General features: G+C 41.3%; 1 protein-coding gene across 2 annotated transcripts in view; it reads left to right on the top strand.

Annotated features, from left to right (window-relative positions):
- The window catches only part of LOC139717748 (uncharacterized), a 29,285-nt gene that overhangs the window by 13,543 nt on the left and 1,422 nt on the right, over positions 1–14,320 (top strand). Inside the window, exons 5-6 of one of the 2 annotated variants that reach the window (XM_071629253.1) lie at positions 13,239–13,463; positions 13,986–14,178. In XM_071629253.1, the coding sequence (XP_071485354.1) occupies positions 13,239–13,463; positions 13,986–14,147 (387 nt within the window). In that variant the 3' untranslated portion in view covers positions 14,148–14,178. The remainder of the gene's footprint in view (positions 1–13,238; positions 13,464–13,985; positions 14,179–14,320) is intronic. The other variant, XM_071629254.1, reaches the window with a different exon arrangement.

Here is a 14,320-nt window from a genome sequence, read left to right as displayed (position 1 = left end):
TGCCCTTATACTCAACGTTTTTTGAGAGAGTTCCAAAGACAAGTTCTGAAAGACGAAGTTCTTCTCATATTTAACGATTTCATATTTGGAATCTCAAATGGTCCTTTCACTACATTGAATTCTGTTTTCTTATATGCCAAATATTACATATTCGCCACAAGATGTAAGAACAATACATTATCTTTGGCGTTATTTCAAAAAGCTTTGAAACATTATTATGAAATTGAAGAAAATTGTATATCTAAACCAAGGTAAAATCACTGTGTTTTTAGATAAATGGAGACATGTTCAACTTATTTCAACGGTCTGATGTTGTTTCGTTTATATAGTGTATTTCATGTTTCTTGATGATCCAAGGATGGGGCTGATGCAACACTTTCATTTGGTTCGTAGTCAAATATATGGAGATATTTTCTCTCGGAAACTGGTAACATTCGATTTTGTTTGTAGAAAATGATTCCATACTTGGAATCCACCTTGCATACATTTGTGACCGTGCACCTCAAAACGAACATAAAGTCGCACATTCTGATTTTGCGTGAGGACTGAAAATAAGTGAAATGGGTCAACCTAGCCAAACTTGACATTTTCAGATTTTCTGAAAGAGCGGGTCTTCTTTTACATTATGCTAAAATGTGGTATCATAAAGCGGGCAGGAAAGTGTGTTTTTTTTAGCAGTTTATCTAAAATATTTTTGGTAGAATAGCGTGATTAGGTGTGTCTTTAGAATCCCTTTTTCATTTCTGAAAAACCTTGTCTACACTCTTCAGTTTCAACTCTAAAAACTTTTGAAAGGATAGTGCTACTGCTTTGAAAGTTGGCATTAATTATGGACAGAATGTGTTAATGAGGCATGCTTAATTTCATGTTAATTTGATAATCCCTTCATTGTTGTTACTCTGGTGGTTTACTTCCTGTTTTTTGTCCCATTCATCGCACAGCCAGCACGGTTTGGTAAAGATTAAGCGCTTGAATAGACACAGTACTTCAGAGCCTCTTTTCTCAGTTCACACTTTTCCTGAGTTTGTGCTTTCTTTCCAATATTTAGATAGGTTAGGAGAGTCCATTTGATTCGAGTTATACATCATTTTAAAGCTTAAAGTCTGCTCTTTCAGAATATGGTCTTAACTAAAAATTCATGTCTGGCGACTTTTTGTTTGTTTTGAGGTGCAGGGTCACATTTAGTTGTTGCAACGTCAGGTGGATATTGACGTGTTTACGGGTTGCCTGGAGCAACCTTTGCTGGGGAGGTATGCATGAAAATAGTTTAAAGGTCTATGTACCCGCAAGTTTCTTCTAACGTTGTTATGATGTAAGTTAATTTATGCATGCTTTCGGGCAGGGTATGTTCGTGGCAACCCGGTGGCTTTCTAGGAGCCTGCCTGGGTGTGGCGTGTGTAATGTAAATGTATACACTGTACATACTTTCGGGCAGGGTGCATCATTGGCGTTCCAATGGCTCGCCGGAAGTCCGCTGGGGGCCTGCCTGAGCGTGGGGACGGCGGGTGAATGTGGTTTGTTAATTTCTAAATTTTCTGTCCATGGGGCCTATTAGTATAATTTACGAATTTCCTTTTATTAGCTGTACATTGCAATGTGGCTGTGCGCGGCCCTGTCGCTATGCACAAGTGTTACACTTGTGTACGGCGGCGGGGCTGTGTGTAGTCAATTGCAATGGTCCTGTGGAAGTTATTCACTGTGCACTCGTCGTCGCCATGTCGGGCGGGCCTGGGCGGGCTTTCGAACTGCCAAGAGCTATTTTATCCTATTTTCGAAATGGAATTGAATAATTATGACAATAAAATACTTTTCTCCGCAATACGGAGGGGGGGGGGGGGGGGGGGGGGCTGTCCAATCAGATGCTTTTGGAGGTCTCTGCCAAACCCATTTTTGGTTGGGTATATACAGTTATGTTTTGCATTAGTGGGTATTCTCGCATGTACGACCCTTTATAATATGTTTGTTAGTAAGAAGTTATTTAAATATTTGAAAGAAAAAGCATAAAAAACACAGATAAGTGTTGAAATTGTTTGTATCAAAGAAATGTTTTTGTGTTGAAGTAATAACTTTGTAATTCATTTATCCTCTGTAAAATTATGTTGCTTCGAGAAATCAATAAATTCTATCATTTGAAAAAAAAAACAAACTTGGGTCATAGATGCACTGGGGGTACCTTCATGTCATGGTGCTGTTGGAGGTCACGGGATAAGGTCAAAGGTCATTTGAGGTCATACGTTAAAGTTTACTTGCAAGACTCTCTTATCACATGTAACTCGACACATGTTGCTACAATGACAATCAAACTTGGGTGATGGATGCACTGAGGGTACCTTCATGTTATGGTGCCGTAAGAGGTCACATGATAAGGTCAAAGGTCATTTGAGGCCATACGTTAAAGTTTACTTGCCTGACTCTCTTATCTCACGTAACTCAGCACATGTTGCTACAATGGCAATCAAACTTGGGTGATGGATGTCTCTTGGGAAGTTGAAGGTAACCACAAGGTCAAAGGTTACAGACAGGGGTCAACGAACTTTTAGGGCCCAATGTTAAGTTTTTAGGGCGCATTTCGTTTATGGCTCATAACTTTTGATCCCTTTGTCCGTTTGTGACCAAACTTGGATGGAAGATACATGGCCCTTGGGGAGGTGAAGGTCGTCACAAGATCAAAGGTCACAGACAGGGGTCAACAAACTTTAAGGGCCAGTTTTGGAAACTCAGAATAATGGAAAAATGGTTGTACTTTGGAGAACCCATTGGGGCACCAAGATTTCTTTACTTTTCATTTTTAAGCAGTATGGTGTTTAGGCAACTTTGTCAGGGAATAGATTGTGTGATGAAAGTATCATAGTTCAAGTTGGATTGGCTCATATGAATTATTTTATGCAAAATCGTTTGAGGATGTTAAAATTGGCAACACTTAGAATTAATTGGACCAGTAATTTGGTTGCAAATTGGCAACTGCTTTGAATGAAAATGGTGAAAAAAATATATATGTCTTATTTTGCTTAAATGAAATATGGTGAAAGTACACCTGAAATTGTTCCCACCCAGCCTGTTGCCAATTTGACCCTTGTACAGAGTGACATATTGTATGTAGTAGCACATTCTTAGACAATGCACCTGACATAGCACCATGCATGTGTATGCACAGCTAAATGTACAGCTGCTACACACACACATGCACACACGGTAGAAGCCAGTATGGACTGGACCACATGTAGGTTGTAGTGAGCAACATGGATCCTCTTTCTGCCGGAATACTGAAGAATTGGATCCAAAGTACCTCGCAAAAAGCAGGCAAAGAGGTTAGTTTTTGCTTTGTTTAAGTAAAACCATGATTTGTTGAAGCATAAAGTTAGAAACAGTTAATAAGATTTAACTTAGAAAAATATATTGTTGATGTGAGTGTAATGTACACTGCAGTTGCTGTGTAGTAGGGCATGTATATCTGTACACACCCATAAAACTTCTGAAAAGTTATGTTGTTATTTGCATTTATGTATATGTATGTATATACATTTAATATTGAATTTAGAATTTAAAATTACAAACCAAAATAAATAAGTAAGAAAATATTGATAATTATTTCAATTGAAGGTTGGACAGTTCAAGTAAGAATTCATTTTTGATCGTGAATGTTCTTAGATTTGAGTCAGTTCATCTACATGTACATCATTATGTTAAATGAGGTAGTAGAATTGAGATGCCTATGGTATTGGTCTGCATTTTCATTTGTCAATTCATATGTAATTTGGATTGCAAAAATGTTATAGTGAAGTGAATAGACTAAGTCTATAAAGGTATTCACTAGATTTTTCATCTGAGAAACTCTGTTTATATAATTATGAATCTGATAACTGGTTTGATGTACATGTACTTATGATTCTTTATTATACATTATTACTCAACAGTTTTCACGGAATTATGCACCGAATTATGCAAGAAATCATGAATGGAACTAAGAATGGAGTTACACATATGGAAATAATTATGGAATCAAGTGAAACGAAAATGCGAAACTTCGAATAAAGCATAATTCCCGTAGAAACCTTTGTTGGTGTTTTTGTACTGTCGACCACTACAGCCACAGTGAAAACTCTCTGCGAAAACTCTTGGTTGAAAACTATGAACGACAACACCTTCAGTAAAAAACTTTCGCAGCTCGTGCTATGAAATTGCCCTACGATTGAAAAATGAGATTACTACCAGTACGATGAAGGTTGCTTCTGATTAGGAAACTGTTTCATTTACGTGTGACTCTTCCACCATTAAGAGAACTTCATCATGTCGGAAGGAGATGGTACATAGCAGACGGGATAGAAGACCCACAGAGAAGGGTTTACAACACCAAACAGACGTCACCATGAAGACATGGAAAGATGCCGTTCGACTTTGGAGGAGAAGGGCAAATAAACATAGACAACTTATGGTTGAAGATGACGTCAAAGTCGAGGTGATCAAAGAATCCCGCAACCTAGTGCAAGAGGCTATGGATAAGGCCATTTCCGCGCAAGAACAGCTCACAGCTTTAGCTCCTTCAGCAAATACAGATGATGATATTGAAGAGAAGCTGGAAGAGATGGAAGAGGAGCACACATCTTTAATGAGAGAGACCTTGAAGATCATCCTACAGTTGAAAGGAGGAACTCTGTCTTCAAAATCAGGTTCCCGTTCATCGAAAAGAAGAGTTCAAGACTGGATCAACAATCAAGAATCGATCTCTTCAAAAGCTAGTTCAGTTGACAAAGAAGTCAGTCCTCTCCCAGTCGAATCAGCGATTAAGATGGAGGACCATACCTCCCCTGTGGAAGGTGCCCCCAAGAAAGATGACGTTAAATCTTCATCACAAGAAAAGCAACCAGCAGACCAGCGCAGTACTCACGATGTTCTCGCTAACAGTTTGAAGGAACTGCTCTGCTTTAACAGACTGCCCCTTCCCGAGCCTGGCATATTCGCAGGTAACCCGCTGGACTATACATTATGGAGGAGAAGTTATGATGCCTTGATTGAGCATCGAGGAATTCCCCCTGGAGAGAGGTTTTACTTCCTGTTAAAGTATCTCACTGGTGAGCCGAGATCTTTGGTGCAAGGTTACTCAATGATCGGAGATGCTGCTGGATACAATGAGGCTAAGAGGGCACTGGAACAGAGATACGGAGATCATTTTGTGGTATCCAATGCCTATCGTGACAAGCTTGACTCCTGGCCGAAGATAGGAGCGAGAGATGCAACCGGACTGAGGAGACTTGGAGACTTTTTGAAGCAGTGTGACACAGCTTCTAAGTATGTTCCTCATCTAAGTCATCTTGATGATGAAAGAGAAAACCGGAAGCTTTTGATGAAACTCCCCGATTGGCTGGTCGTGAAATGGAGCAGGAAAGTCGTTGAATGGAGGCAACAGTGGGGAACATTCCCACCCTTCACTGTATTCACTAGCTTCATCGATGAAGAGGCTGTCATCGCGTGTGACCCTGTTACTTCTCTTCAGTCGCTGCAGACACCAAAGGATAGGAGGAAGTCAGCTGTTTCTGGCTTTCAGCAGACAGGAACCCAGCATCGGAATCAGAGAGATGGATCTGCAGCGAAAGGGCCACCTTCATGCATCTTCTGCAAGGGTCAGCACCACCTCGCCGAATGTTCTTCTTTCAGTGCAGAGACGATGCAGAAGAAAAGACAGGTCGTCAGGGAGAATGGACTCTGTTTCGGCTGCCTTAAGAGGGGACACCTATCAAAGGAATGCAGGAAGAGACAGACCTGCTCTTCTTGTAAAGGAAAGCATCCTACTGTTCTGCATGATGAAGAGTGGAAGCAACGGCAACAGGATGCCAAGAAAGAAAGGGATGTCAAGGAAATGCTGGAATCAAAATCGTGTGCATCGAATTTGGACTCCAGTCATTCAACAAAGTCCTCAATGATAGTTCCTGTGTGGCTTTCGCATGAATCATGCCATGAGGACAGATTAGTCTACGCTATGCTGGATACTCAATCAGATACATCATTCATCCTCACAGAAACGAAGGAGGCAATGAGAATTAAAGGAGTTGAGGTGAACCTGTTACTTTCTACGATGACCAAGGCGAATGAGAGAATAGCAAGTGAAAAGGTGACTGGTCTTAAAGTGAAAGCTTTCAACAACTCCAAGAAGATAATCAACCTCCCTCCTACTTACACGAGAGATATTATGCCAGCAGATAGACATCATATCCCCACCCCTGACATGGCGAGATCCTACCAACATTTGTCCAGGATTGCAAACATGATAGCTCCTCTTCAAGATGTTGAAATTGGGCTCCTGATAGGCTACGACTGTGCTAAAGCTCTTGCTCCACGTGCTGTCATCCACTCTCCTGATGATAGAGGTTCATACGCAGTCCAGACAGACCTTGGCTGGACCATTGTTGGCACAGTGAACGAAGAGTATGCTGACAGTCACGACGATCCAATTGGTGTGAGCCATCGTACAGCAGTGCGAGTTGTGCCTGAAGAGGTTCAGCTACAAGGATGTCGATCAGAAGTGATCTTCGTGCGTCCAACGACAATGAAGGAAGAAATAGCTCCCCTTCATGTCATCCAACTTCTAGAGGCTGACTTCACACCAGATAGGAAACAAAAACCCTATTCACAGAATGACGTGAAGTTCATTAGGATGATGGAGAAGGAGATCCACATCACACAGAGTGGGCATTATGAAATGCCACTGCCCTTCAAAGAGGAACGGACGCCTTTACTGCCTAACAATAGATCAGTGGCCTTCAAACGTCTGAACCACCTGAAGAGGAAGTTTGAAAATGATGCCATCTACTACGAGCAGTACGTCCTGCAAATGAATAACCTCATTCAGAAGGGATATGCTGAAAGGGTGACGGAACCAGGCGAATCAGGCAAACGATGGTACATTCCTCATCATGGGGTGCAGGAGCCGAAAAAACTTAGAGTGGTTTTCGACTGCAGCTCACAATTCAAGGGAGAGTGCTTGAATTCCCACCTTCTGACGGGCCCTGATCTGACCAATGCTCTAGCCGGAGTTCTTTGTAGGTTCAGGAAGGAGAATGTCGCTTTTATGTGTGACATAAAAGAAATGTTCCACCAGTTTCATGTCAACGAGGAGCACCGTGACTACTTGCGCTTCCTGTGGTGGCCAAATGGAGACTACGATCAAGAGCCTGTTGACTATCACATGAATGTGCATCTGTTTGGGGCTGCCTCTTCCCCTGGATGTTCGAACTATGGCCTGAAACAGATAGCTACAGACAAGGCAGATGAGATAGGTCATGATGCGGCCAGGTTCATCCATCGGGACTTCTATGTTGATGATGGGTTGAAAGCAGTAGCTACAGAGGAAGAGGCCATTGAACTGATTTCAAAAACCAAGAAAATGTGTGAACATGGAGGACTACATGTTCACAAAGTCGTCTCTAACTCTAGGAAGGTACTAGAATCAGTTCCAGTAGATGACAGAGCTAAAGAAGTTAAAGAATTGAACCTTCTACATGACCATCTTCCTATCGAGAAAGCACTCGGGGTTCAATGGTGTGTTGAGTCAGACAAGTTCCGCTTCAGGATGACCTTCCAAGACAAGCCACTGACCAGGAGAGGTGCTCTGTCGACCGTTATGTCAGTGTTTGACCCCCTTGGGCTGTTAGCTCCCCTCCTGTTGCCTGGGAAGCTAATACTGCAAGAGCTGTGCAGGAGTTCCGCTGCATGGGATGATCCACTACCAGACATACTGCAATCCAAGTGGGACAAGTGGAAAGCTGACATTCTCCAACTTGACAGGCTGTCCATCGACAGGTGTTATAAACCCAAAGGCTTTGGAGAAATCAAGAATGCAGAGTAACACCATTTCTGTGATGCCAGCAACTTGGGTTATGGCCACTGTACGTACCTGAGACTGACAAACGAGAATGGAGAGGTGCGCTGTACACTGGTGATAGGCAAAGCCAGAGTTGCCCCAATCAAGACTGTCACCGTACCAAGGCTGGAACTCACTGCAGCAACCCTATCCGTGAGAATGAGCTCATTTCTTCGTACTGAACTAGATCTCAACATTGACAGAGAGATCTTTTGGACTGACAGTCGAGTAGTGCTAGGTTACATCAAGAACGAGACAAGACGATTTCATGTGTTCGTCGCGAACAGAGTGTGCCAGATCAGAGACGAATCTTCATCTTCCCAATGGAGGCATATCGGCACAAAAACAAATCCAGCCGACGGTGCTTCAAGAGGACTGACGATCGATCAAATTGAAGCATCAAAGTGGTTCACTGGTCCAGACTTCCTTTGGGAAAAGGAAATCCCAGACGAGACGAAAGAGGAAGCTGTCCTTCTTCCTAAAGATCCTGAAGTGAAGTGTGAGACCCATGCCTCTTTGCAGAAAGTAAACGGTCTGGAGCTTGAAAGATTTGATCATCTATCCAGCTGGTATCGGGCAAAAAGAGCTGTGGCGAACTGTCTTCGTCTCAGATCGCACCTACGGAAACATTGCCAAGCACGACGGGACGAAAGAGATGGAAAATGTGATTCCAAGCAGGTCGTAATGGAACCGCTGTGTACCGAACTACTGCTTCAAGCGGAAAAAGAAATCATAAAGCTGATTCAAAGACAGACCCTTGGTGAAATGAAAGCAGTAGAGGGTAATGAACGTCACAGCAAAAGAGAAAAAAGACGTCATTGCAAGGGCGCTAACCGTCTGCATCATCTTGACCCCTTCATAGATGATGATGGCATTCTACGAGTGGGAGGACGTCTGAGAAGGTCGGACATCTCATTCGAAAGCAAGCATCCTGCCATCTTACCTCAGACACATCTCACCAAGTTAATCGTATCCCAGTGTCATGCCGATGTTGCTCACGGAGGAAGGGGTATGACAATCAACCATCTCAGAACGAAGGGATTTTGGATCTTGGGTTGCAGCAACTTCGTCGCAAAGTTCATCTTCCAATGTGTGACATGTCGTAGACTCAGACAACCACCGCAACTACAGAAAATGGCGGACTTGCCCAAAGACCGTCTTACCCCTGCCCCACCATTCACGTATGCTGGAGTTGATTGCTTTGGGCCGTGGTTGATCAAGGAAGGCAGAAAGGAACTAAAGCGCTACGGACTGATCTTCACGTGTATGGCATCCAGAGCCGTGCACATCGAAGTTCTGAATGCTCTCACCACGGATGCCTTCATCAACGCTCTGAGGCGGTTTATCTCTGTGAGAGGCCCTGTAAAGCAACTGAGGTGTGACAGGGGAACCAACTTTGTAGGTGCCGAGGCAGAATTCAAGCGGTGTGCTGAATCCAGTGAGGGTCGAGTAAAGGACCTTCTCCTCAAGGAAGGATGCGACTTCATTGCCTTCAAATTCAATGTACCTGCTTCAAGCCACATGGGCGGAGTGTGGGAACGGCAAATACGTTCCATACGTCAAGTCCTAGATGTCCTGCTTCATCAGGCGGGTCAGCAACTAGACGACGAGTCCCTGAGGACCTTGATGTGTGAGGCAGCAGCCATTGTGAACAGTCGCCCGTTAACCACTGAATTTCTGAATGAACCTACTCATCCAACTCCACTGACTCCTAATCATCTGTTGACTCAAAAGACGAAGATCATCCTTCCACCTCCGGGAAGCTTCTGTCGTGAGGACGTCTATGCGCGGAAACGCTGGTGAAGAGTCCAGCACTTGGCTAATGAATTCTGGAGTCGCTGGAGGAAAGAGTTCCTCAATCTGCTGCAGGCGCGGCAGAAATGGACCAAGCCACATCCCAACATGGAAGTAGGAGATGTAGTGATTATCAAGGATGATAACGCTCCCAGAAATTCATGGCCTCTTGGAAGAATTGTTGAGGTGTATGAATCGAAGGATGACTTGGTTCGTAAGGTGAAACTGGCAGTAGGGGACACGAAATTAGACAATAAGGGAAAACGAAAGGGCCCAGTGACTTACCTTGATCGCCCCATTCACAAGCTGGTTCTTCTTGTTTCTAATGTAGACCAGGAATAATTCCCAGCCAAAGAGCCAACAGGACTGAAATTTAAGACTATTCGAAATAGACTGAGCCTCAAATGGACAAATTTCAGACATTTATGATGATTTGAACTCCAATTCACCATCAGGAACTTAATTTGGTGAAAAATCCAACTTACAGACTGAACTCAAGAATACCAATAAGTATTTAATACATTCCATTGTTGTGGTGAAGTCAAAAGACAATGGATGCTCATTGGAAGAATATAAAGTGTGTGAACTTCTCATCTAAATGCTTCCTTTTTGTGTTTCAGGGTCTGAATTCAAGACTATACCATTTTTGTGTACTACAATGAGACTGAATATAAAAGATATCAATTGGTCAAGAATATCCCATGTGTCCTACATGTACCTTGTTCATGTTATAAAGGTTACTACGAAATTGCATTTATGTTGTACTCTCAAAAGGGTATGAAATTGAGACGACAATTAGTAAGGTAAAACTATGAAGGTAAACATTGCACGATTTAATTCTGAGCAGAATAACATGTAAATTTGAGAGTCACAAGGAAAGGGTTGATGAGATGTAAATTCCCCCTCTTTGTGTGTATTGAGTATGCGTGCAATTTAAGCCAAAGGTACATTTTTATTTAAAACAATTGGAAATATGCATACTTATGAACGTGTGTACTTGCAGTTTCATCAGTTAAGAAATATGAGTCATGAAACTACTCAATTTCCTAAGTGGCAGAAATGGTTTTTCTATTATAGTGAATTCGAGTTGAATCCAGTCAGTTTAATACGAGTGCATTGAATGTTCGCATGTGTTTATCTACAAGTACTAGTATTACATGCATTCAATGATATGTCACAAGATTGCTCAATTTGGCACTCCTATGAAATTGTGTCATGTTAAAGATAATCAGGAGTATCTGCAGTTTGATTTGATTTTGAATGAATGCGTTAAGGGTAAATTAATTCTTAATTTAAAGGAGCCATGTGATGAAAGTATCATAGTTCAAGTTGGATTGGCTCATATGAATTATTTTATGCAAAATCGTTTGAGGATGTTAAAATTGGCAACACTTAGAATTAATTGGACCAGTAATTTGGTTGCAAATTGGCAACTGCTTTGAATGAAAATGGTGAAAAAAATATATATGTCTTATTTTGCTTAAATGAAATATGGTGAAAGTACACCTGAAATTGTTCCCACCCAGCCTGTTGCCAATTTGACCCTTGTACAGAGTGACATATTGTATGTAGTAGCACATTCTTAGACAATGCACCTGACATAGCACCATGCATGTGTATGCACAGCTAAATGTACAGCTGCTACACACACACATGCACACACGGTAGAAGCCAGTATGGACTGGACCACATGTAGGTTGTAGTGAGCAACATGGATCCTCTTTCTGCCGGAATACTGAAGAATTGGATCCAAAGTACCTCGCAAAAAGCAGGCAAAGAGGTTAGTTTTTGCTTTGTTTAAGTAAAACCATGATTTGTTGAAGCATAAAGTTAGAAACAGTTAATAAGATTTAACTTAGAAAAATATATTGTTGATGTGAGTGTAATGTACACTGCAGTTGCTGTGTAGTAGGGCATGTATATCTGTACACACCCATAAAACTTCTGAAAAGTTATGTTGTTATTTGCATTTATGTATATGTATGTATATACATTTAATATTGAATTTAGAATTTAAAATTACAAACCAAAATAAATAAGTAAGAAAATATTGATAATTATTTCAATTGAAGGTTGGACAGTTCAAGTAAGAATTCATTTTTGATCGTGAATGTTCTTAGATTTGAGTCAGTTCATCTACATGTACATCATTATGTTAAATGAGGTAGTAGAATTGAGATGCCTATGGTATTGGTCTGCATTTTCATTTGTCAATTCATATGTAATTTGGATTGCAAAAATGTTATAGTGAAGTGAATAGACTAAGTCTATAAAGGTATTCACTAGATTTTTCATCTGAGAAACTCTGTTTATATAATTATGAATCTGATAACTGGTTTGATGTACATGTACTTATGATTCTTTATTATACATTATTACTCAACAGTTTTCACGGAATTATGCACCGAATTATGCAAGAAATCATGAATGGAACTAAGAATGGAGTTACACATATGGAAATAATTATGGAATCAAGTGAAACGAAAATGCGAAACTTCGAATAAAGCATAATTCCCGTAGAAACCTTTGTTGGTGTTTTTGTACTGTCGACCACTACAGCCACAGATTGTTTGACTGCAAGTGTCCCCAAGTGTCCCATTCAAAGCACGATGGGTTTTGAACCTGCAACCTACCAGTCACAACATCACTGCTCTATGACCAAATGATTTCACTTTCAAATATTGACACCAGTACAAGGATTTCACCGACCATTTTAAGCTAGATTTTTTATAACATGGGAAAATGATTTCAGTGTTTGTTGGTGCTTGTTTATAAATACGTATGTATTTAGAGTGTGCATCTGGCAGTTCGTTTGAGAAATTATTTACGATTGTGTACGGTGTGTCGAAATTGTTCGCTCATGCATAGAGCATGGCAAACTTATTCTGGGACAAAGAATAGTGATATGGAAGTTGAAGTTTAGATTGATGAAAGAAAATGAATGCAGGGAAAAAAAGAGAGAACAAAGACAGAAAACATTTAGAAAGGGTACCTCCCTCGTACTCCCTTTTTTACAGTCTCTCTCTCCTATATCGCCCGCCTCACCGCTGAAATTGATACACACATACATGTACTATTTTGAAATCAGTGCCGCTGTGAACTCTAACACGTGCTCATACACGTTAAAGGCATTTCCATTGCCATATTAGACTTTAGCTCCTGCCTGCTGCTGAAGACTTTCTTTTCATTTTGATTAATATTTAATCAGAATTCGTTTAGGGTCCGCACCTACAAATCATACACAACACCTACCATGCAGTCCCCCCCCCCCCCCCCACACACACACACATATACATACGCATAACTCTCCAGTCATACCCATCTCACCCAAACATAACACCGGAGCAACCACCCCAACCACAAAATTCATGTTGCATGGCCGACGACAAATTGTGCAACTACGTTTCATTTTGCCTGCACAAACTGTCGCCATCGAGGCCAAAAATTGGAAACTGCACGAGCAGTACAATTTGTCGCCAGGCGACAAATAATGCAGGGGCGACAATTTTGTGCCGTTACAAAGGCGGTATCAGGTGAGCAATGTGACAAATGAGTGGATTAATTTTTCTGTGTGTTTTATTTGATGCAGCTGCTGTATACGGACATTGAAGCTCACCAGCAGCCGATCCTACAGTGTGTAGAAGACATCGAACAGTTCCTCAAGAATCAGGGAGACAGGATCGGGCCCAATAAAAGCAAGCTCCTTAGGGACAGGCAGTGCAAGCTCCGAGAGCAGTATGACACTGTAGTGACTCAGTCATCAAACCGCCAGAAGACACTCACACAGGCCATCGAGAACTTAGAGAAGCTTGAGGTAGGCAATTTAATGCACCACACATCTAAAGTTTGATAACATGTATCTTTATAGTGTGTAACTGTGCATGATTATAATGGTATCTCAGAATCGATAAAATGCCTAATTTTCTACGCGTGGCTGCAGTAATAATCAAGTAACAGTGCGGACAACTAGCATTAATTTCTGTTTGAAAATACATCGTTTTTGAAGTATCTGGGAAGGCTATATCATAAAAAGCTCACAAAATCGTTTCCTTGCTCAATACAAAATAAAAAGATAAAAGTCACTGGTCGCTGATGAAGAGTTACTAGCGGCCTTTTTAGTGATTATTTCCTTTTAAAAAGTCTGTAGAGTACTTGAAAGTATGACTTATACTTACATAATGTTATTTCCAGGATGGCTTGAAAGCCGAAAATAAAAAAGAAACAAAAATGAGAGGATTTTTGCTTTTGAAGGCGTTACAATACATTCAAGGTTTCCATGTTATTGATTATTTCGAATTGGTTTGGTGTTATACCTTCCATACTTGTTGGTTCAAAGCACTGTCACGTCAAGGTTCATTCCAATCCTGCTAATCTGTTGCAGAGAAATCTGCAAAAGGAGGTCCGGGAGAAAAGCACTAAAGCTCCAAAAATTGCAGGACTGGTTGGCAAAGGTGGAACAGATTCTTGCATCCGAACAAGCTCCCGAAAAGACAAGTGATCAGGTCAAGCAGCAGCTCGACAAACACCAGGTATGGAACACTATGTCTAGTAACGATGTCGACAGTGCAAATATGAATATTCACATTTTCGTCAGTACTTGATACATTCTGCAAAGCAGGGATAGTCATTTATGGAGGATGAAAAATGCCTTTTAAGTATCAAAACACATGT

The sequence above is a fragment of the Diadema antillarum genome, unplaced genomic scaffold (genome assembly GCF_040938485.1).
Source record: "Diadema antillarum isolate AM-2024a unplaced genomic scaffold, OU_Dant_1.0 scf00000081, whole genome shotgun sequence".
In the NCBI taxonomy this organism is placed as follows: domain Eukaryota; kingdom Metazoa; phylum Echinodermata; class Echinoidea; order Diadematoida; family Diadematidae; genus Diadema; species Diadema antillarum.
This window is presented reverse-complemented; position numbering and strand designations above follow the sequence as displayed.